The 24,824-nt window shown below is 41.5% G+C and overlaps 1 protein-coding gene across 4 annotated transcripts in view; it reads right to left on the bottom strand.

The window, feature by feature from the left end:
* The window catches only part of SFMBT2 (Scm like with four mbt domains 2), a 247,485-nt gene that overhangs the window by 56,387 nt on the left and 166,274 nt on the right, over window positions 1–24,824 (bottom strand). For all 4 annotated transcript variants that reach the window (XM_087420850.1, XM_087420851.1, XM_014783683.2 and 1 more), the window contains 2 exons: window positions 18,080–18,162; window positions 11,702–11,828 (listed from right to left, as the gene is read on the bottom strand). In XM_087420850.1, the coding sequence (XP_087276976.1) occupies window positions 11,702–11,828; window positions 18,080–18,162 (210 nt within the window). The remainder of the gene's footprint in view (window positions 1–11,701; window positions 11,829–18,079; window positions 18,163–24,824) is intronic.

Genomic DNA, 24,824 nt, shown 5'->3' with positions numbered 1-24,824 from the left:
TCTTGAACCAAGAATCAAAAGATAAGAGCTCTATTCAGAGACTGACTCACTGGCTCTGACCACTTAATCTCGCTTCGCTTTGGTTTCTTCACTGAGAGCCAAGAGGAAAATAACACGGTAGAATCCATCACACATCCATGTCATCCTACGACATCTGATGAATTCTGAATCATACCCCCACAAAACCACGACTTCATGAAGCTGAACACCAGCAAACACAAAATGGTCCTGATCCTTTTAACGCTGATGTGAGCTACATCGGTTCCCTATCTCTTAGTTCTCATTATAAAGTAAATATAGTGAAAACAGAGTACATTATTTGATAAGTGTAGGTTCTCAATTTAGTGTTAAACCAATATGTTTGTGTACTTAAAGTTCCCTGAACACTCTGATAGCAATTCTTATACACACATATTATCACCACCACTAGTCACTTAGAACTTTTGATTTGTACTCAAAGAAAGCAATTACCATGATTATCAATCCTAACTTTCTTTCTGCTTAATTCTCCTATAATTATTAAGGATATATAAGCTCAAGGAATGCAGTCAGGTTTATAAGGGATTATTTTTCAACATAGTTGAATGAAAAGAAATCATCTCTGTCTTATATGACTCAACCAATATTTAACCTATTTGCCAAAGAAGTCATCAAATAAACAAGCAGTCCAAAAGAAACAATAGGTAAAGAAACTCTCCAAGTAGCTTCAAACATGGAAGTGATTTTTTTGTCCTGAAGGGCATACAATTCTCCAGAGGGTCCCAGGAAGAGGGTCATGGGGCTATTTCCCCAGCACCCGGGGCACGTTCTTATCTCCAGACTCACAAAAATAGCCTGGGTTTCTTAGCTACTCAACAATTTTGCTAACAGGCTGAATTCATCTTCTAGATACATTTGTATTTCCAGATTTACGTTTAGGTACAAATAAGATTTTCAAGGTCAAAATAGTACTTCAAAAGGAAGCATAAAGTTAACTTTATAGCTTATTCCTCTCTGAATTACGACTTTCGTCTTCTAATGTTCTGCTAGTTCAAACATCACGCCATATTAATGCTTTAATATGTACACTTCTGTAACACTGTATACATTAATATATTTCTAAGGCTGTCTTGATCATATTTTAAAACTCTTTGATCATGCTTTCAATTCAATTAAACAAATATTTATAAGCTAAGATGTGTGGGCTACCATATCTTAAAGAAAAGTTATAGTCTTGCCTTCCTTCTACCCCCAAATCTAGCCCATTAAGGCATCTATTAAACAAGAATTGATGGAAAAGTGGGTTATTTATCACCCAGGAAAGTCCTCCTGACCCTGAAACTTTTCCAATCCTATTCTGAATGATGGGTACCAATTCTTTATTTCCCTTTATCAATTTTATGAATCTAGACACATCTGACTGGACTGAGAATAATCTTTTAAAACACAACCCATTATTTTCCAAGATTAGAGACCCAGTAGCTTACAAAAGAATCCATTAAAAATGTATGCAATACTCCTTCTTGATTATTCTAGGATTGTCAAAATTACCTATGCAAGGCTACATGTTCCACTAAGAACCACTGTAATATTCTTCATTATTTTACAGAAAAATCTTTGATGAACAACACAGGCCAGGCTCAATCTCTGACTTTATTTCAGCTACGTCAAGTCCATATGGATTCTACTTATTCTCATCCAGAACCTTCATCTCAAAAAACCAACAGGAAGCCTAAATCTCCATCTACGGGGAAGTGCTTAAGTAAATTATGGTGCTTGCATATGACGAAACATTCTATTACTATAAAAAAGAACGAGAAACCTCTGTATAGACTTATATTTAAAGAAGTATATGTATATGTTGAGTACAGGAAAAGCTGGGTACAGAACACTGTGTATATATAGTATGCTACCATCTGTTTAAAAAGGGGAAAATAACATATATTTATATGTGCATAAGATAAATCTGGAAGGAAATGCAAAATACTATTACAGTGGGTGTCTGCTGAGAATGGAACTCAGCGGGCTGGGGGGAATGGGAGCGGGAGAGAGAATCTGACCACAGATATTTTTATGTATTTTTGGTTCTTGTGAACGAATTCCCTATTTTACAACCACAACCTCACTATTACCACGATAACAACACAACATGAGATATTCAGAGAAGAAAGGAGGAGTCTCATACACGAGTACGGTATTGCCACAGAGGTCTGATTAATGAAGAACAAGTCACCTGAAAAGATAATCAAAACGAAACTATAATCAATCATTTCACTGCTCAGAGGAGAAAGACATTCCATACTCACAAAGCCAGTGGGCAAGCATATGCATTTGTAAGACTCACTATGGAACCTTAAAATAGTTCTGCAATTTGCCACATCCTGAGACTCTGTCCTCAGACCAGCGGATCCCATCCACTTTCACAAGGTCCTACCTGCCCTTCTAATAGCAGAGGCTGTATCGTGACTTAATCCAGCCGATGTCAGGTCTGTAATAGAATCTGGGACCTGCTCTAGTCAGAACATCAGGATGAGAAAAGCAAGTGGTCTGTGGCGACGCTGAGGTCTTTTCCTAGGAACACAACCCTCTCAAACTCCCCACATCAGGTGGTTGCTTCATTCCCGGCAAAATTACGGAAGACAACAAGCGACGGCGAGCGCGCAGTGGGAGATGCTACTGAGGGACCAGAGGCAAGAGAGACCTGAGCAGAGAGGCTAGGAGCCAAGCGCGGAGGGAGGTGCATGACTTTAATTGACTTCAGTAATAGAATCAGAGCGACCCCCGCTTCTCCCTGAAAAGCTGGGGTGGGAAGAAAGACAAGGGGTATTTAAGGAATAAGTTGACCTTGTTGGGTACCCTCATTGATAGTTAAAGGCCACGCCAAACTGTGAGGGGCTCAAGCGCACCATGAAAAGCACCAGAAGAATGAAAAGCTAGTTGATTATCCGTGAGCAAGCGAGAAAGGGACGTCGGAAACCCTGGAGGCCATCTGTCATGCTTCATCCACCTGCAGACACCTCTCTACAAAACAAGGTTTTAGGGTGTCCCTTTGTCAGCTCTGGAGCTAAATTCCTAAGGAATAAAGAGACGGGCACAACTGTGGCTGGCAAGATCAAGATACGACAGGAAACAGACAAGGAGAAGGAAAACAACAGAAAGGGGATTAAATGTGTGTGGAAAGAGAGACTCACAGGATTGCAAACACTTATAGCACTGACTAGAGCCCAGACACATTTCCAAGTGTTTAATCCCCACAACAACCCTAAGAGATGGGAACTACTTGCATCCCCATTTTACAGATGAGTAAACCGAGGCACAGGAAAAGATCAAACAGCTGGTAAGAGGCCCATCCAGGAGTCGAACCTAAGAAAATCTAGCTCCGGAGCGCCTTAGAAAGCATTTGAGCTAGGCAGTTTTCTTTCCCTCTCTCTTTTTTTGGCTGTCTAGCATCTGTCTCATTCCAATAGGGCCTCATATCCCTTTTGTGGAATTCCCATTATGCAGTGGATATTGCCGCCTACCGGAGAAGGGGAAGGAGCCAGATCCACCCTCTCTGCGGGCAGATGATGAGGGGCTCAGGCCTCCTGAACGAGCATGTGGTCACTGAGAAGTTACCGTCATCACAATGGCAGCTGCAAAAGTCTTCTGGAGAGGCGATCCCCCAGCCTCCCGTCAAAGCCATCCCCCAAAATTTCCATTTCACTTAAGACAGCCACAGCCAGTTCTGGCCACCAAGAACCCATATCACCGAGCATCGGCTTTTGGGACAAAATGGATTTGGGAGTATTAGAAGCCAGTTCCCACAGACTTTCCACTCTTGGGTCACCTTCTGCAACTGACCAGGAAATAATGCTCCAGAATCCTGATTTGCTGAAGCAGCTTCTCCCCAAAATGTCTTATGCAGGCCATACCTCTTTTTACAGATTTTAAAACCACCCACACCGGCTTGAAATATAATTACTTTCACATTTGCATTTTCCCTTGTTTCATTTTTGCAAGTCTCTGCGAAATGCTTATTAACCACCTGACTTTTTCACAAATTACGGAAAGGCTTAAAGGGCAGTTTCCTGCACATGGTCTCTGAAACAGAAGAGGTTGCCTCACACAGATTTCTCTGAACCACATCACGCCTGGCCCATTTCATCTCCTGGAGTCCTTCACACACTCTAGTGTGCATAGGAATCATCTGGGGAGGTGACTTTAAAAATGCAGACCCTGTTCCCAGACCCTGCTCTTGGGACTCAAGCGTACTAAGTCTGCAGTGGCCCCAGGAATTTGCATCTTAATACGTCCCCTGTTGATTACGACGGAAGGGAAGTTTGCTGGAACTGAACCAAGCATACAAAAAAACCGAGCGAGGAGTTTTTGAATTTTCGCTTACAAGGATGAAATATCTCACTGTCTCAAAATCTGGATGGGAAAACAACAGTTCTTAAGGGGCTGCGGTATCTTAAATCATTTTCTTGCTCGGTATCTATTCAGCAAGCATTTAACAAGCAAAGCGTACGTGAACTCTTGTACAAATATTGTGCAACATGACAGGCAGAGACAGGAGTACAGCCCTGTGCAATGGCTTACGGCCCTAACGACAATATCCGGATGTTTACAGACACACGAGGGGTCTACTCCGATGGAACACAGGCTCCACGCAGGGAGATAAAGCTGCCTGTCTTTCTGCTCATCAAACCCATCCATTTACTAAGCACTTACTATGATGTGCCAATCTCCACAACCGTCCTATACGGTAGAATCCGTTATTAGATACACTTTATAGAGCTGTACAAATAAGAAAAGAGATTTTTAAACTCGCAAAGTACTCAAGATCACACATCTAGGAAGCAGATGTGTCCATCGGGAGGGGGATGCTAAATGCCATGTTATGGAATTTGAGTCTTGACTCTGTAAGAAACACAGACCTGTTGAATATGAGGAGGCAGGCCATGACTTTTTTGGTGAGGAAGATTCTCCCTGACCTAACATTTGTGCCGATCTTCCTCTATTTTGTATGTGGGTCACTGCCACAGCATGGTTTGACGAGTGGTGTAGGTCCGAGCCCCAGATCCAAACCCGCGAACCCCGGGCGGTGGAAGCAGAGTGTGCCGAACTTAACCACTATGCCACAGGGCCGGCCCCAGGCCATGACCGTATCTTACGAAGCTAACTCTTGGAGCCCCATGAAGATGGCAGAGAAAGCAGTTAGGAGACTACTGAAATCGTAAGGGTAAGGGATGAAGAGCTGGATTGGAGTGTGGCAGTGAGCAGAGAGAGACAGAGATGGAGAGAGCACACTGGGACACTGAGGTGACTACCTGGTGTTGGGGCAGTGGGAGGAGGGCAAACAGACAAGAGTTGTTCCAGAATTTCTAAGTTGGATGACTCTGTGGTTACTAACTTGGTAAAATAACGGTGCCATTAGGTCAGACTGGCTACTCAAGAGGAGCAAACACAGGGGCTACAGTAGCGCCGTGTGGTGGGGAAATGCCGACGTCCACGTGGAGATGCTGTGCAGATGGATGAAAAGGGGAGTCATGAATATGTGCGCTGTGAGTGTCAGGGATCTGGACTGGTCAGCTCAGAACTGCTCCTTCAAGTCACAGAGAGAGACGAGATGGTGCGGACACTGGGGAAGAAAAGGGCTTTGAAGAATTCTGACCTTCACAGGTGAGGAAAGCAGAACAAAGGTGAAACCGAGGACACTCATCTAAGGAAAGGTCGGGGCGGGGGGAGCAACCTGCCCAGCCTGGCATCCTGGAAAAGATGGAGGTGAGACTGTGAAGGAAGAATCAACGTAGGCCAAACACTGCAAAGAGGCAAAGGGACGGAAACAACCTCGAGACGGAGAACGATTACAACAATTGCGGAAAAACTCGTAAAAAGAAAACACGCCGAGTGAAAAACCACCACCAGATAACCAAAGTAAGAGATGGAGCCTATATAATAACCTTCCTAACAAGAGGAAAACTGACTATGAGGAAGAAATGGAGATGGGAAAGGTAAGTACTAGTAATAGAAAGGGCATGATACCTGCCATAAAGGGGGTGTGAGTCGTTAAAGCAAACGCATCCCATTTATCCACAGATGCTAGCCCAAACATACAAGCAGAGCTAACAAGGCATGTTAGCTGTTACTTAATTTAAAAAATGATACTTATTGTTTACCAGCTATCTCTATGAAAAGAATAAGCCTCCATCATCTCAGCATGTACTCTAAGATCTTGTCTATTCTAAGATCTTGTCTATTCTATTTTCCACAAAACCAAGTTTTCTTTTATGATTAGGCAGAAAGAGGGAATGCTGGTTATGGCTAATTGGCTCTCAGCACCAATTCCCACCTTCCCCTCTGCGTGCAGGGGCGGAGGTCTGGAAAATTAAATTCCCAGACTCCCTTGCATGATAGAGTACTGGGTACAGAGTAGGTTCCACCAAGGATATCCACTCATGTGGGACGCGAAGGACAGAATGAGGCAGCGGTGATCTTCCTGCTGTCATTGCTGCTGGCATGCATGGTCGTGGAGAGTGTTAGCGGCTAGACTCGGAACTTCCACTTCTATTGTTAAGCTTCAAGGGTCTCTGAGGTGGCTGCAGCAGTTCCAGAGTTAGCGCACAAGCTCTGTGGTGTGGGAGGGACTGGAGCCAGTGGCGAGCCAGCAATCAAAGCTTCCTGCCGATGAAATCTCCAAGTGTCCTTAAAATACAGAGTCCAGTGGAGGCCTCATGACCTCTGTCCTCCAGCCCTCTCAATGGTCTTACAGGCACCCAGTTTCCCGTTACAATCCCTCCAGCTTGAAATAGCCATTGTGCTTTCTTGACTGATACGGGGCAGTATGGACTCTACCTCCAGTTCCTAAGTTCTTGGGGGCCTAAAAATTCCTTTCATCCAGCTAATAAATTCTGAAAACTCATAGCCTGGCATTGAGCTACTTATCAGAGTAAATTGCATTTTACTGCCCCCACATACCAAGAAAATCTGAGTTCTGGGCCTCGACAGGCCTGAGGAACTTACTTTTGACTTGATCTGAGCATCTAGAACAGCACTGTCCCAAAGAACTTTCTGCAAGCATGGAGGTGTTCTACATCTGTGCTGTCCAAAACAGCAGCCACCAGCCTCACATGACTACTGAGCAGTTGACTGCAGAGAGTGCAACTGAGGAGCCGAATTTATAATTTAATTTTAATTAATTTAAAATAAAATAGCCACATGTGGCTAGAGGCTACCCATTGGACAGCACAGATCTAAAATCTATCAATATCTCCTGAGAATCTCTCCTGCAGGGGTTCTGATCTGGGGTCCATGAATTCCAAGGAGGCCCAGCCAAGAACTGTTTTGAGAGGGCCCATGAACTGTCTGAAATTGCACCAAAAATTATATACACATGCAAGGGCATTTTTCTGAGTGTCAACAGCTTTTATCAGAATCTCAAAGAGGTCTGTCCCACTGCAAATGTAAAAATCTGTTCTGGGACTGGGGACCGTTCCAGGAGGGCCAGCATCTTCTCAGCCCTAATAAGGTCACCTGGTCCAAAGCAGATTTAATTTTCCAGGAATCTGGTAAGGAATGACCCAGGCCCTCTATGAAAATACTTTGTCATGCCCACCTGGTCTTGGCCCTCATCCCCATGCCTGACATGGAATCGATTTTGCCACAAGGGGCTCAGGCACAACACTCCAACAACCTTACTTAGTCAGTGTGTTATCTGATTCATTCATTCATTCACTAGCTCATTTATTCATTCATCAAATATTTGAGAGTCTACAAAGGACAGAAGACACGGAAGGCAAGGAGCAAGCTAGTTCAGGCCTCTGGAACCTAGACAGACAGTGGACTGGAGGCAAGGGATGGGAGAGGCGGAACTGAGGGGAGGCAGCTGGTTCAAAGTCTCTCTAAGAAGCAGTTAGAGCCGCTGACGCCTCTGCCCAGGCGGACAGCTGGAGGTTCCCTCTAGAAAAGATGAATCAGAGCGACCTGGAGTTGGAAACAGCAGGCGATGGCTGAGAACAGGGAAAAGACAAGGGCAAAACAACGGTCTATGTGAAAGTTCACACGTCTACAGTAAAAGGTCTGTGTCCTTCTGCCATCACTCCCAACAACACGGGTCACCCGGCTTTGGACACTGCCAGTAGCAGGTAAGAATGCAAGGATAGGGTCCCTGACCTCAGAGGGTACATAAAACTTAAGAGGAGAAAAGGAAACCAGCAGAGGAGCACAAGCCAAGAGACCTACCTCACTGCAGCCAAGAAGCTGCAAGAATGTCAGATAAGTCAGGAAATGCCTCTGGACAATTCTGAAGGGTATGCATTTCTTAAGAGGAGCAAAGAAGAGATCATATCCATCCTTGAACTGTCACTGGGCCTTGTGTTTAAATACCTATGCTGAAATGCTACATGAGGGACAGACTTGGAGTCCGCACATTGCTCATGGTGGCTATCACCTGCGGAAATCAGGGATCACATCTGTTTCTGCGTGTTCTGTGCTCGTCAGTGTGGCATGCGAAGTTCACCGTGAAAAGGCTCAATTCCTGAACTCTAAAAAGCTACACATAGCACAGATTCACAGACTGAAATTTACACAGTATGTTTTCCCAGTACTGACTGTGAAAAGATTTTCTTTTCTCTAGATTTCAGTTCAGAGGGCAGCAAAAAAGTAAAGACGATGAGATGCTGGTAATAACATAGTAGATGGTGTGAGGTAAGCTCCCTGAACTTATATTTTGATACTTCTCTGTTTTTTTGTTCTCTGTATATTTGTTTTTAACAAACTGGAACTGAGAGCAATGGGTAACAATTCTTATGGGGCCGTCATTCTCTTCCTATGTTCAAAGTGCAAAAACACTAACTGAGAATTTCCCGCCTGTTTTTATTTGAGCAGTGCTCCCAATTTCAAAACCAGGCTGTGTTGCTCACATTCTAAACCTTTCTACAAAAATTTCTGCAGTAGCAACAACTCAAAGAGCTAAATAACTTAACAGAAATGAAGCCTGTAGACATCATACCTTTTATGACATAAAATAATATTAATAATAATGGGGATAAGAGAAACCAAGGAAGGCAATGCAAAGATATAGACCCTTTTAGGGAGTCACAGGGCTGGGAGGGCGAATAGAACACCCACACCCTAGTTGTCCCATAAGAAAATGATCTAAATTGACTGTAAAGCGACTCGGCTTGTGAGAAAGCAGGTGGATGAGCGTGTGAGCCAATGCATGTGGCTGCAATGCTAGAGGCATTAAACTGAAAGTAACTGATATTATATGGTGAATGCTCACAACTGTAGATAGGATAACCTAGAGGAGAATATTAACATAAGAGAAAACACTGCAGCATCTTTTCTGAAACGCAAAACCCCTCATCCTAAACTGCCCTTGCTCACTGTCAACGGTTTGTAAGAGCTTGAAATTCTTTTCAAATATGCACCTAAAATAATAATTACAGTAATCTCATATATTTTATTTATTGCTCCCTCTTCAACAGCAGCTCCTTTACAGATACTTAAAGAACTATCTGACTTCAAGAGAAGTCAACCATTAAAAAAAAAGATCATTTTAATTACCTAAAAGTGGTCAATCAGCCAAGTGTTGAAGATACTTCAAATCAATTTAATGCATTAAAATAATTAACAAATTGTTACGAAGTATTTATAAATTTAAAGTGTCAAATCAATCGTCTATAATCAGAATCACCATCATCATAAGAATAATTTAACAGCCACAAAGTGACCACAGTGAATCTTTAACATTATGTCTCCAGGACTGAGGAAAGAAAACACTATATACATGAAACTGTGAAATAATGAGAAATCAGTGCCATTAAGTTTGTTGTCATTTTAAAAGGTAAATGTTTAGAAAAAGCCAAAACAAAAACAAAAAACCCCAAAATCCAAGCAAGATCAAGGGGATTGAATGGAATTTTATTTTATTTGATGAGACAAATGCATAATTTTGACCAGTAATTCCAGGTAGATAATATTCAATAGATTATTTAAAAAAATTTTGGGGGGGGGCTGGCCCCGTGGCTTAGTGGTTAAGTGGGCGTGCTCCGCTGCTGGCGGCCTGGGTTCGGATCCCGGGTGCGGACCGATGCACCACTTCTCCGGCCATGCTGAGGCCGCGTCCCACATACAGCAACTAGAAGGATGTGCAACTATGACATACAACTATCCACTGGGGCTTTGGGGGAAAAAATAAATAAACAAAATTATAAAAAAAAAACCAAAAAACCAGGGCACTCTTACTGCCGTCTGCGTTAGGTAATTAACAGCTGTAAAGCGTTTGCAAGTACAAACTGCTAAATAAATGATGACTGCCACAGAATTTTAACCATAAGGTGCTAAATAATAATGATGAAACGCGGGCTTTGAACTTCACCATTTTTGTTTTCAAATTAATAATGCCAACAAGACTCCAGTCTCTTAATATGGCTTAGCATAGTACGAGGCAGCAGGTTCAAGGCAGGGATTTGAAATCGCAGAAGGGATCTTGGTTTCCACGAGCAGTGGACTCAACTTTACACGTAGTAATGAAAATAAGGTCACGTTCTATTCCTGGAGAAACATCACCATGACACCTGTGTCTACATTTTGGCTAATTCCAACGAGAGGCCATTCTACTTGAAAATCCACGAAGCCATCAACTTTTTGAGAATTTCCTTTTATTTGAAATTGATTTTGAAATCCTAAACCATAGCTATGTTTTAAAATATTTCCTGGGCATTAACAACACATATCACGTTCAGCTAAACTCACTGTTCTCTACCCTTTTCATTCTCTTGGACTATAATGTTTATGAAATGGTAAGTTTATCTAAAAAATCTCAATGCTTTTTAGACTTGCTTATTGAGGAAAGAAGGATGAAGATATTGGCACCAATTCTATCATCTTCCAAACCTTCTATTCCAATGGTGGTATGAGCATGTCAAAAGATTTAAAATATGGCCAGGAAATCTAACATTATTATTCATATCCAGTTGTATTGTTTTTCCATATACATTTGGAATATAACTACTGAGGGTTATGAAACTGAAAAACAAACAAGAAAACTCCAAAGTATTTTAAATCACAGAAAGGTGGGAAAAACCTCAGAGATCAAATTCATTTAATTCTTTCTCACTGAAAATATAACATCTGGAAAATCTAGTCTTCTATCTAAATCCAAAATCGGATCAAGGTTCTGCTTACAAAGTACATCCTTTTGTGAATTATCTGTACAACTGTAAATAAAATGTCACTATAAAGAACAGTTAAAACACCATTAAACAAATAAGCCTAAATCCTATTTATTATATATTTGGGAGAAAAGTCATCTCCAGCTACTATTTTAAGGAAAAATCAAACATCTAAGGATGAAACCAAAATAAAAGGTATTATTCACATTAAAATGCAAATGTATAATTTTAACCTCATAATAACCAAGACCTCAGAAACCGGTTTTAGTGACTCATATTAATTTAATTGTGATATTAGCTTTTATAATCACCAATGTAGAAAGACCACTGTGTTCCAAACATAATTATCACACCGGCATCTCATTTCATGAAATTATTAGTTAAGACGAGAACCTTTGAACGAATTTATATTTGATTAGTTTCACTTATTTAAGAACACTGAATAATATAAGATCCGTTTCAATAAAAGGAACACAAAAGGGGCCCTTCCGAAAAGGGCTGAGGTCTTCTGCGCCCTGCCTCTTCTGCACGGACCTTACGTCCTTCCGAGTAATCACTGAGCGTACCTTCCAGGCGAAGCCACATCAACCTCCCCTTCACAGTGACGACAGAGGCCACACAGAGTTCTCCTGGATTCCTGGGGTTCACGGCTTCAAGCTTCATGTTCTTTGTGAAACCCCGACTGAAGGATGTCTGAAAGAGAGAGAGAACAGACACTGAGCCAGGAGATACCACAGCAAGATATCGTGCAGCAACCGAGCTGGCGAAGCAGAAGGGCACACACAGGCATCTTATCGACGAGACGGACAGGCTCGTTCACATGTCTTTTCCCACTATTCACAGGGAAAGAACCACACCCTCTTCATTTGTATCCCAGAAATTAGAACTTGGCTTGGCACACAGCAGGTGCCTAATATTTGCTGAATGAGTGCCAGGATGAAGCAACTCTCTCTTTCCAATTCCATGTGCACCCTCACTTCCACAAGGTCACTGAGGTACCAATTGTTTCTCCTACTTCCCTAAATTCCTCACTAACCTTAGAGGTGGACATATTTGAGGACGTTAGAGGAAATAGATGGAGTATCCATCCGGCATCATTTTCCTTCAGCCTGAAGAATGTCCCTTAGCATTTCGTTTAGTGCTGGTGATGAATTCCCATAGTTTTCTTTTACCTGAAATGGTCTTTATTTTTCCTTTGTGCTTTTTTGCTTGCTTATTTTTATTTACTTTCTAAATTCACTTTTTAAAAACTTACATATAGGAAAATTCACCCTTTTTGGTACACTGGGGGTTCCACAAAGGTGGGGCTGTTAAAGAAACGCATACAATCGTGCAGCCATACCCACGTTCAAGACACAAAACAGTTCCTTCACCTCCAAAACCCCCTTGCACCGGCCCTTCAGTAATCAGTCCCTCCTAGACTTCCAATTCCTAGACCACTGATCTGTTTTCTGTTCCTAATTCCACTTTTTCCATAATGTCATATAAACGGAATCATTTATATAGATGCACCACAGCTCGTCCATCCATTGACCAGTTGAGGGGCATTCGAGTTGTTTCCAATATTTGGTGATTGTGAATAAAGCTGCTATAGATATTCAAGTACAAGTTTTTGTGTGAACATAAGTATATTAGTCAGCTCGAGCTGCCATAAAAAAATACCACAGACCAGATGACTTAAACGACAGAAATCTATTGCCTCACAGTTCGGGAGACTACAAGTCTTGAGATCTAGGTGTGGGCAGAGTTGGTTTCTCCTGAGGTCAATCAATCTCCTTGGCTTGTAGATGGCCATCTTCTCCCTGTGTCTCCACATGTTCTTGCCTCCATGCACGTGGTGTGTGTCCTAATCTCCTCTTCTTATAAGGACTCCATTCATATCGGATTAAGGCTCATCCATACAACCTCATTTTACCTTAACTATCTCTTTAAAGGCTCTAACTCCAAATACAGTCACATTCTGGGTACTGGGGGTTAGGACTTCATGGTATGAATTTTGGAAGGACGTAAATCAGCCTATAACGCTGTTTTTATTTCCCTAGAAATAGGACTGCTGGATCCTATTCATATGGTAAATGTAGGTTTCTAAGAAACTGCCAAATTATTTTCCAAAATACCATTTGACATTCCCATCAGCAGTATATGGAGTTCCAGCTGCTAAACAAGCCTCACTAGCCCTTGATACTGCTAGTTTTTCAAATTTTATCCATTCTAATAGGTAGATCTAGTGGTATCTCATCGTGGTTTTAACTTTCATTTTCCCTACAACTAATAACATTGAGCATTTTTTCATATATTTCTTTGTCATTAGTATATCTTCCCTGGTGAAGTGTCTGTTTTTTTTTTTTAAATAATTATTTATTTATTTTTCCCCCAAAGCCCCAGGAGATAGTTGCACAACCTTCTAGTTGCTGCATGTGGGACGCGGCCTCAGCATGGATGGAGAAGCAGTGCGTCGGTGTGTGCCCGGGATCCGAACCCGGGCCGCCAGCAGTGGAGCGCACACACTTAACCGCCAAGCCACGGGGCTGGCCCGAAGTGTCTGTTTTTATCTTCATTCTTAAACTATATTTTTACTGGATAAAGAATTATAGTTTTTTCTTTCAGCACTCTAAAGACATTGGTTCACTGTCTTTTGGCCTCTGCTGTTCCTGATGAGAAGTTTGTTGTTACTCAAATTGTTCCTCTATTCGGAATGTATCATTTTTCTCTGGATGCTTTCAGGATTTTTCTCTTTATGTTTGGTTATCAGCAATTTGACTATGCTGGGTTTCTTTGTATTTATGCTGCTTGGGGTTCACTGAGATTCCTGAACCTGTAAATTCAGAACTTTCAGCTACTTTGGTAAATTTTGGGCCATTATTTCTTCATATATTTTTTTTCCCCACAATCTCTGTGGCCTCTTCTTCTAGGTCTCCAATTACACACGATACCGTACCTCAGATCCCTGAAATTCTGTTCATCTCCTCTGCCCCCAACACACCAATCTTTTCTCCTTTCTGTTCTTAGGATAATTTCTATCTTCAAGGTTATGAACTCTTTCCTCTGTCAGCTCTATTCTGCTATTACTCCACTTCAATGAATTTGCTTGTTTCAGATATTGTATTTTTCAATTCCAGAATTTCTCTTTTTATTACTTTCAACTTCCGTTCTAGCACTTCCTATCTTTTCACTCATTATGAGAGTATTTTCCTTTACATCAACGGTTCTCAAACTTTAGGGTATATCAGAATCACCTGGAGAGCCCTTTAAAAACATAGATGGCTGGGCCTCATCCCAAAGTTTGTGATTTAGCTAGTTTGAGCTGAGGCCAGAGACTCTGCATTTCCAGCAAGTTCTCAGGTGATGCTGAAGTTGCTGGCCCAAGGACCACATTTTGGAAACCACTGCTTTCCACCACTGAGCTTAATTATGACGGGAGCTTTAAAAAGACTTGTCTGCTAATTCCAACATCTGGCTGGTGTCGAGTTTGGTCTCTGTTGATTATCTCCTCTACTAAGAATGAGTCAGACTTTCCCATTTCTTCGCGTATTGAACAACTCTGGATTGAAATCTGGATGTTTTAAATGTTATGTCACAGAGACTCTGGATTGTGTTCTATTCCTCCCAAGAGTGTTGATTTTTCTGTTTTAGCAAGCAATCAACTTGGCTGGACTTAAACTACACACTCTGCCTCTTGGGAAGCAGATCAAACCTCAGTTCAGTTCTTTCATCCTTAACTAGGCTGCTTAGAGTTTGCCTGGCAAATACATGGTTCGGGGATCAGCCCAAGATTTAGGCATAGTTTATACATAGAATTTGTGGTTCCCCGTTTTGGCTCTCCCCTGAGATTCCCCTCCCTTTCCAGCAGCTGTGGTTGCCCAAATTCTGTTACTGGGTTCATCAGGCCAGAACGATTATAAATTTTATAGCACTGTTTTTATCATCCCATACATTGTCCACTGTGGCTGACCTCAGGCCAAAAGTCTGAAAATATTGGGACGATCACCTCATGCTGCTCCCTTCTTCTAAGTACCCGCTCCCCTCCGGAAGCTGCCTGCTTTTGTTCATTCTCCCTGTCCCTCAAGCAGCTGTTTTGGTATTCTGTCCAGAGTTTATAGCTGCTCTCTGCAGGAGCGTCAATTCAGTATGAGCTTATTCAGCCAAGTGGAAGCAAAACTCCCTCCTAACATTATTTTAAAGTAAATACAAAATTTTCCAAAATCACCAACTGCTATAAATTTCAATCAGATGTCACAATACTATATAAAAACATCTATTTTGAAATATATAAACTGAGAGAAACAGGCTCTTGTAAGTAACAGAGATAACATCTTTATGTAACTCATGGAAGGAAACCAAAGTAATTCACATTTCCACGTCTTTTTATATACATTGTTAAAAACGCAATTACATCTTTTAGTAACCAGAGCAAAAATATCCATTGTATGTTAAGATACCAATTTGCTCCTTTCCTTTATGTTTCTTTGGAAATAGGAATCAAAGAAATTCTCGGCAGGCTATTTTTCTACAAGTCATCGTGCCTCATCCGTGGGCATTATGTGTTGAGCTTCTTTTTGATAATACAACTTGATAGGCTGCCTGAAAAGCCTCCAAGTAAGTTAAAATGCATTTTATCCTACTTAATAAGGGAAAACTACAACCGCATAACCTATTTTCCTTTCAACTCACCCCTTGAGGGTAATTTATAAAGGATCAATAGCAAAACTGTTACCTGTGAGTTTATTTTACCAAGCATTTGGCTGTGTCAATCCCTTTCAGGACTGACTCTGATTGTTAAACATCCCTGGGGAAATGCCTTCTATGCCTCCACTCCTACACTATGTCTCCTCTAGTACACATGAGATGTGTGATTAAGAAATGAATTTATAATAAGTATTCCATTAAGGAGCACTTTGTAGCAAGCTAACAAAATTCAGCAAAGTCCCAGTAATGCAATGCATATGCCAACAGGCGGATAACAATCCTGTCGATTAAACAAACAGAGAATCAGAAACAAAGGGGAGGCATATTTCTGACAAGTGCATTCCTAATGAATACGCCAGCAGAGTCATTAAGATAGATTTAATCTTGGTAGCTAAATCCTGAAAGGTCAGAGGCCACCTGGGGATGTGGCTACTTGCTCCACTATCAAAATCCATTTGGACAACGGCTGGCTGAAGGAGAGCACAGGACAAATAAGACGAGGCTTCGGAGGAGCTGTGTTGTCACAGAACATTCAACTCCCTAAATACAGAACTAGTGGCGAGATCAGGATTTTCCTCCCAAGGTTAAATACTCAGGGAAGGAATCTCTCTCTTGTCAGGCAGAAAGCACAACTGAAAAGGGGTCTGGGGATGTGATCAAGTGTTTCCAAGATCCTAAATGAAGGGCAGTGAGGCCAGTACACTCTGTGACAAGTGACATCAATATGCTAAAAAGTCTAGAAAGATCACACCGGACTGAATGAACCTTAAGAGCTAACCAGATGGTATAGTTATACAGCCGTCCCCATCATCAAACCTAAACACACACCACACCGGTCTTTCAATGCTGCAGAAAAACTACCTTCATGCAAAGGCAACGCCATTCAGTAGAAAGTTCATTTAATCCTTTAGGGAACCCTGATTTCCAACTCTGCCACTGACTTGTTTCTGGATGTATGAGTACAAGATGACCCAGTAATCAACCTACTTAATCCTCCAAAATCCGTTTTTGACTTATGTTCAGTATGGAGCTTCTCTCTATTAAGCCAACCCTTCCAGCCTCTCCGTTCTCATATTCTGTTATCCCCGTAGTACAAATTATAGGTGGGGTAGCAATGAGTCAGCAGCCCTAGGAGCACATGTCTGGAACACAAGCGTCTGATTTGGGAGCGCTCTGTATTGTTGGGGATCTGCAGTCCCCAACTGGAGGACTGTATCTTTTTTCTCAGCATAAGGAATTAACTCTAATGACTAAATGCACGCTCAACACACTAGGCTATACATTTATGCCTCATTCTTAGAACAGAGATAATAATCCACATCCCTTTTCAGAGTTCCTACGGTTGCTGAAGTTTAAATGAATTAATTTAAACTTGAAGTTTAAAGGAACAACTTAAAAACTACTTTATACAACCAACTCCTGTAACTGAGCAAGCACACATGTGTAAACACACACACGCACTGCTATTTTATGAGTCATCATGCCAATAAGCTCTGTTTGAACAAGGAAGTGGCTTAAAGTAAGCAAAGCACAAAACTGTCGGACAAGCATCTTATTAAAGTAATCCAAGAGAAAAAAATTTAAGAACATATTTTAAGTATACATCTCAGGAGCAGAGAACCTCAATCAATGAATGGGCTTAACAATATGACACTCCACAGCAAGTGCACAGCTAATGGTGGCACAGGCGGCTAGCTGGCCACCAAAATTCTTCCTTCTTGCTCCATAGTATGGAATCACGGCTGAGAACAGTAGCCCAGCCAGGGCACATTTCCTAGCCTCACTCATGGCATGGTGCAGTCGAGTGACTAGTTGTCATCAATGGAAGGAGAATGGAGTAATATGTGCCAATATCAGCAACAGTGTTTAGAACTAGTGATCTCTTCTTCTGGATCTCTTTTCCAATCTGCTCACTAGATTCAGATGATGAAGCCAAGACAGATCCAGCCCGAGGCTCACCACAAGAAGAACCATCCGCTAAACTAATCAGGAACACCCTGGACTCTTCCATAAGTGAGAAATAAACACACAATGAGTTTGAGCCACTATACATCCAGCAGTCAACTTGTTACTACAGCCCAGCATCACCCTAACTAACAGACGACCTGAGAGGAGGACTTTTCAAAAACTACGCAAGCTTTAGGATCCTGTGGTACATGGCAGCACTCGAATCTTGCCCAATAAATAGAAAGTAACTTATAAAATTTATAGGGAACAACATCTGCGATAAAAGGAGTAGCAAGAACCAGGCCTCTTACATTTCTGAAGCAGAAGGGAGGCGCTTCTTCTGTCCCATGCTGCTTGTGATAATCCGCCCAGTCGAAGTCCTGGCCAGAGAAACCTGCACACAACAAGACACAGACAAGACAGCATTAACCAAGCTAAACCTCAGGGTGTGTCAGTAACTAAAAAAATAAGGGGCACAAATAAGGGGTGAAAAGAAAGGGTGAAGCCCTTTCTTAAGCACAACAGCACATCAGATTTTATGAGGGTTGAATGAAATATTTTGGAAAATGTACTAAATACAGGTAAGGTATACCATCATTACCATAATGCAGTGCCTGAAACCAGGTGAAGAAGGGTGGAAATTTCCCACCGCAGCACATGCCGGTGGGTAGATTTGCTTTAGGGGAGAAGAGGTGAGATAAGATATAACACAAGGGGCCGGCCCCGTGGCCGAGTGGTTCAAGTTCCGTGCGCTCCGCTTTGGCGGCCCTGATTCATGGGTTCGGATCTCGGGTGCGGATCTACTCCACTCGTCAGCCATCCTGTGGCAGTGTCCCACATACGAAATAGAGGAAGACTGGCACAGACGCTGGCTTTGGGCTAATCTTCTTCAAGCAAAAAAAAAAAAGGTAGGAAGATTGGCAACAGATGTTCGCTCAGGGCGAATCTTCCTCACACACACAAAAAAGATATAACACAAAACACATGCACATAATGCATTTTGCAGAAATACACAATAATACTATCCTTCACGTCAATTCTGAGTTCATGTGAAAATTACTTCTAAATATCCTCGTGGAAACCATGAGAGTTTATTGGAAAACAATGCTATGGGGCAATGATTTTCAAAGAGTAACAGAAGGTAAAGCAGATGGCAAAAAAAAAAAAAGTTTTAGTGAGAAAGCCTTCAAAAAAACAAAAGGAGGGGAGGAATAAACTTTGCCTTAGAATTGAACTGTGGAGGAGAAAGGAAAATGAGAATTGGGAAAGACGGGCCTCTCCAGGTGAAGTTGTGAGGCACATCTGAGATATCGAGGGAAAGGTTTGAAAAACGATTCACATACACTAAACTTAATTAAATATAGATCTTACCAAAGTGGTTTTTTTCTCTCTTTATTCATTTCATTTCATGGCAGGGGACGGGGGAGGGATTATACAATATATATCCATCATGACCACCAGGACAAAACATGGGAGAAGATAAGAGAAAACAGTTCTAGATCATAAAATAAGAAAGGCATTGGGTGTATGGCTTAACCCAAGGAAAATGCCTCTTAATATGAGGGTCATTTGCATTTTCTGTGAATAAAAGATGACAATGGAAACAAAAAGTACAGTATCGATTAGGATTAATTGAAAATGTGCAAAACGTCACTATAATCTTCATTTAGTGTGCTCTTGTTATTAGTTTAAGTGTATGTAAAACAAATCTATAAGGGATTTCTTAAGTATATTTTTGACCTAAGTCCTCTGATTTGTTTTCCCCATATTGTCATATATTCTACACCTGAAAATTCATTAACATAGGGACTTTTAGTGACTAAATTCCACAGTTGTGGAGCAACTACAGAAATTCTTTATTAAAGAAACTCAAGATACTGGTTGCCTCCTACCTCCATTTGTGCTCCCAAGTACAAAATAATATTCTTTTCATTAAGTAAGCTCAATTTACCCAACTTTTTTTAAGATGGGGGAGGTTAACCAAGAAGGTAGCTGTCCTCCTGTGGCCCAGGACTGACCCTCGATCCTCTCATACCCTTATGACCATCAGGAGCAGAGGTACCCCCCTCTTCCCAAGACATCCTTGTCCTTCTCTAAAGACTGACAACTCCTCATGTCTTTCCAACAAGGAGATAAGAAGTCTCAGAGTTTTGAGATGCTATAAGCTCCTTCTAGCTAGGTCTGAAGAAGTTCCGCAAGTCTTCCACCTGCCCTTCTCCCTAACCCTTCTCTCTAGAGCTGCCCCTCCAGCCAAATGGCTCTTGCATCAGAAGTTTCTGGAAGGGACCAAACCAACTTTCTTCTGAACACTTATAAACAAAACAAAACATGTCTGAAACAAGGTAATGCAAGTTTCTTTACGATTACTATAACCCTCCACTTTAAGAACAGTTTCTCTGGAAGTGTTTTGGATCAAATCCTTGCATTAATGTATAAGAACAGGAGAATTCGCCAAAACACACACACCTCACACTGGTAGGAAGACCCCTAATGGTAGGGAGGGTACTGAGCCAGCAAGGAGAACTGGTTTTAGACGAAGTTCCACCGGGAACTGGATGAACCAAGGTAAAAGTAAATTAAATCTTTGGTGCCTGACATTTATTATCTACTAATTTACAAAATAAAGAGAAGACGTTTCAAGTCTCCTCTAGCTGCTGTATTCCATGATTCAGAGCCACCATTACTAATTACTGCTGCTACTCAAGATGTTTTTCCTTCCCTCTGTGGTTAACTCCCTTCTCTTTACCTAGGAGAAAAGTAGGGCAGGATTGATGAAGACAGGTTATGTAACAAGACATTCCCAGAAGAGCACTCAACTGAACAGCTGAAGACAAGATGAATCTCTGCACAGAAGGACCCTATTTGTTGAGGGTTGTGGCAGAGTGACTTTGCTAAAGTCAAGATCTCCTTCTGTTCTAGTATCTCTTCCCTGGACCTCTGCTACTTCCTTAGTTTATTTTGTGAGCTGAGAAAAATCTCATCAAGATTATTGGGGGGAAGGGGAAATAAGAAAAAACCTATATACATGAATAGCAAACCATTTTCTGATATAACATGGAATCTGGGTACTATTTATGGTCGATATCTGTTCAGATAAAACTTTCCAACTGAGCAGTTCCCTCCTCCTCCTAGAGATAGACATTTAGCTGGATCTTCTGTAATCATGTTCATAACCACCAATTTACAATGGGCTTCAACCCACTCCACAAAACATCATGCTCCTGTGGTTTCCTCTACCTACATTCAATCCTTCTACATCCAGTTTTCAAGACTCTCTCTATAAGGAGCCGTTTTTAATCTAGTAATTTCAAGAGATAACCAAGTCTTGCTGGGTGCCTAAGCAACAACTAATTATTCTGCCCCTAGAACGCCCTCATTTCCTTGAGCATTCGAACAGCCTAGACTTCTCCATCTCCTTCTCTTAGAGACCCTCATTCACTTTGTAACTTAAAATTCTTTTCCTCTGGGCTGATAATGAGCTCAAATTGTAAGGCAGTTTTGTGACAGCTCAGAAAATAACTGCTACATAAAAACAAATTGCTGTGGCTTGTATAATAGAGACAACAGGGGTCAATTATACTCATTAATCCACAAAGACAGAACAAGAAGTACCAAGGCTTTACCATAGCCAGGAAAACATGTTTTAAACCCGGGAGGGAGGAAAACAGCAGAGGGGAAAAGAAAATAAAAGGAAATCAAAACCCCTTGGGCTATTAAAATTTGCAAAAAGCTGCCGTAGGAGACTGTTGAACTACGACCACTCGAGTCATTCAAGCTTTTATTAGTGTTTATTCTGAATCAAGTTCCAACTGTTACAGGTCCGAAAGGGAACAGGTCGATGGCCCATTTCCTTATGACACAAATTCACTGACATAAAACAGCTCCACTTGCAAACATTACTATTGGCAGTTCAAGTGGACAATTCTTTTGAAAAACAATTTGGCAGTAAAAATGTTCATGAACTGTGACACTGCTGGGAATTTTTCCCATCAAAACAACCCTAAAAACTGAAAAAGTGTTATACATTAAGATACAATGGCATTATTATTGATAATTCTGGGGGAAAAAAGAACGTTACATCCCAAAATAGGAAACGATATGAAACTTATCCAAGTCCATGGAAAGTCATGCAGGCATGAAATAGCACGTACTTTGTAAAAAAAATAATAAAATCATGAAAAAATGACTGCCACAGGTTTAGATGAAAAGATTGCTACAAGTATATACAGAATTATCAAAGCTATATAAAAATATGCAAAGAAAAAGACCAAAGGAAATATAAGAAAAACTTCCTAGTAAATATTCAAATATTTGGGTGAATTATCTGAGTGGTGGGACTCCTAGATACTTCTTCCTTCTACCTCTCTGTATTTTCCAAGTTTTCAATAATGATCATGAATTATTTCAGTAATAAACATTAATTGAAAACACAGCATCCTTGCTGCATTTTATTTTTTTTTTTAAGATTTTATTTATTTATTTTTTTCCCCCCAAAGCCCCAGTAGATAATCGTATGTCATAGCTGCACATCCTTCTAGTTGCTGTATGTGGGACGCGGCCTCAGCATGGCCGGAGAAGCGGTGCGTCGGTGCGCGCCCGGGATCCGAACCCGGGCCGCCAGCAGCGGAGCACGCGCACTTAACCGCTAAGCCACGGGGCCGCCTTGTCGCATTTTAAAAGATAATTAAGACACTGGTCATCAAGCAAGGGTTAATTCAGCAAGTGAACTACACCGTGACTGCCTCTCCATAGCCATCCTCCCGCTTCTCATTTGCTACGAGAATCCTGATTTTATCCAGTTTCTAGAGGAAGTTAGGCCTCTCCTCAGCGCCAGGAAGTGAATTACGACAACTCTGAGACAATCGTGGCGGTCTCACGCCCCTTGCCCCAGGAACTGAATCATGACAACCCTGAGACAATCATGCTGTTCTCATGCCCCTTGCCAGTGACTTGGGATGGAGGAAAAGGGAAGGATTTAAAAAAAAGATTTCCCTCTCATAAAGGACACACACGGGAGTAAGAGCTGCTCTTTTATGCTGCAGAGATATGAAAAAAATTGTGCAATCTTAATAAAAAATACAAACAGCAAAAGAACATCATGTTTGCCATCTACCTGATTCACAAAATGAAAAGAATAAGAATCCACCGTTGTAAGGACCATCGGAAAACAAGTACTTTTATGCATTTCTGGTTGGCGTATAACTAGAAAAACCACTGCAGATGCCAATTTGTCAGTATGTGTCAAAATCTTTAAGGTGTCTACTCTCCAACCTAGCCATTTATTCATTCACAGATTCATTCATTTAGAAATACTTACTAAGTGCATGCTATGTGCTAGGCACAGTTCTGAAACCAGGGATACAGAAGGGAACGAAACCGACAAAAATCCTTCCCCTCACAGAGCTTATATTTCAGTGAGAGGAGACAGATAACACACAAATATAGACAGTCAGATCATCAGAAGTGCTATACGGGGAAAGTAGAGAAGGGGGAGAGGGAGGGCTGCATCGAGGAAGGCCTTGACGTACAGTTGAAACGTCGAGGAGCTGAGGAAGCGAGGCCATGTGGCTATCTGGGGGAAGGGTGTGCCAGGGAGAGTGACCAGCAACTGTAAAAGCCCAGTAGTGGGTCCGGAATGTTCTAGAAAGAGCAAGGAGAACTGTGGGGCTAGAGCAGAGTGAGCTGGGGTGAGAACAGAGCAGTAATTCTATTACAAGTTATCGCATGGAAATAACGGAACGCCTGTGAAAACATTTTATGTATAAAAGCAGATTTGAGAACAACACACAAGAACAATGGGAATTGGAGATTATATCAATTGGAGATTATATCAATAATTGTAAATCAATTATTTACCTACAAATCATGGAACTCTCCACAGTCATTTAAGTAGTAGATATTTTAGCAGGATACATCTTAATAAATGTTGACAAACTAGTGTGTATAAAATAATTAAATAGATATACAAAGTTACGTATCCAAGGAAACAGAAATCTGAAAGAATATACACCACAAGTTATTTCTTCAGGATAGGAAAATTCTACTTTTTTCAAAATTTTAATGAATGAATGTGTGTTAAATCTGTAATAAAAAAATAGGCTTTAAAAAAATAAACGGAAGTCCTATAAAGGAGCAACACTTTCTAAAACAAGGAAATGCATTTATTCAGTAAGGGTGCACTGGGATTCTCCAGTTTGCCGACTCTGGTTAGTTGCTGGTCAAGTGGGGACAGAAAAGGAAGTGGCTCGGCTTTCACCTGCTCAGGCAGCTACTAAGAGTGGCAGACGCACCGTGTGATAAGTGTGACATCAGATAAAGGCAAGGATAGAGAGAGACGTGGAGAATCAGGAAAGACAGCTCAGAAGAATCCCACCGCACATGACCGAAGAACACACAGCCCCATAAGACGACTGATCTTCACCTCAGAGAAGGTTTACATTGTTGAAGTGCCAGAATACCTGGTGTTAACAGTAAACTTATTTCGTTTTTAGTTAACATCTCTTTGAAACAAAAAGTGACATAGTCATCTTCAAAGATCAACAGCTACCAGGACCGAGATACAAGAATGAAAGATGAAACAACAGAAACCACGCTGAAAGAACGGGTTATTAATCCTTTCTCAGAAAATCTCATGACTCATGAGAGCAGCCCTACTGGGCACTTTTTCATTGCATGGGGCTTCTTACTGAAAGGTGACCTCTCTCCTTCAGGCCCGAGGCTTTTACTGAGTTTCTTGAACACTCACTTAGGCTAAGCACGCGATGGTGTCACCTCACGTGATCCTCACGGCCATCCCAGGAGGTCACCAGGACGAATGTCCCCACTGCATGGATGAGGAAGCAGGACCACACAGACCTCAGGTGGCAGAAGCAGCCCTGGCAACCAGTCTGTCTATTCCTGAGCAACTTTCTCAACAATCTCTCCATTCATTTCACGAACGAGTTTGTGTACAGGTTTACAGGCAGGAAGGTAAAAACACTAGTAACTACGGCATTTCTTTTTGACCATGCTGTTTGCTAAAGCGCTACATGCCCCCACCTTGAAGTTGGCCAGCTC

The sequence above is a fragment of the Ceratotherium simum genome, chromosome 32 (assembly GCF_057802395.1).
Source record: "Ceratotherium simum simum isolate JZ-2026a chromosome 32, ASM5780239v1, whole genome shotgun sequence".
NCBI classification, from domain to species: domain Eukaryota; kingdom Metazoa; phylum Chordata; class Mammalia; order Perissodactyla; family Rhinocerotidae; genus Ceratotherium; species Ceratotherium simum.
Note: the sequence above shows the minus strand (reverse complement) of the source record. Positions and strands in the feature narration are given on the sequence as shown.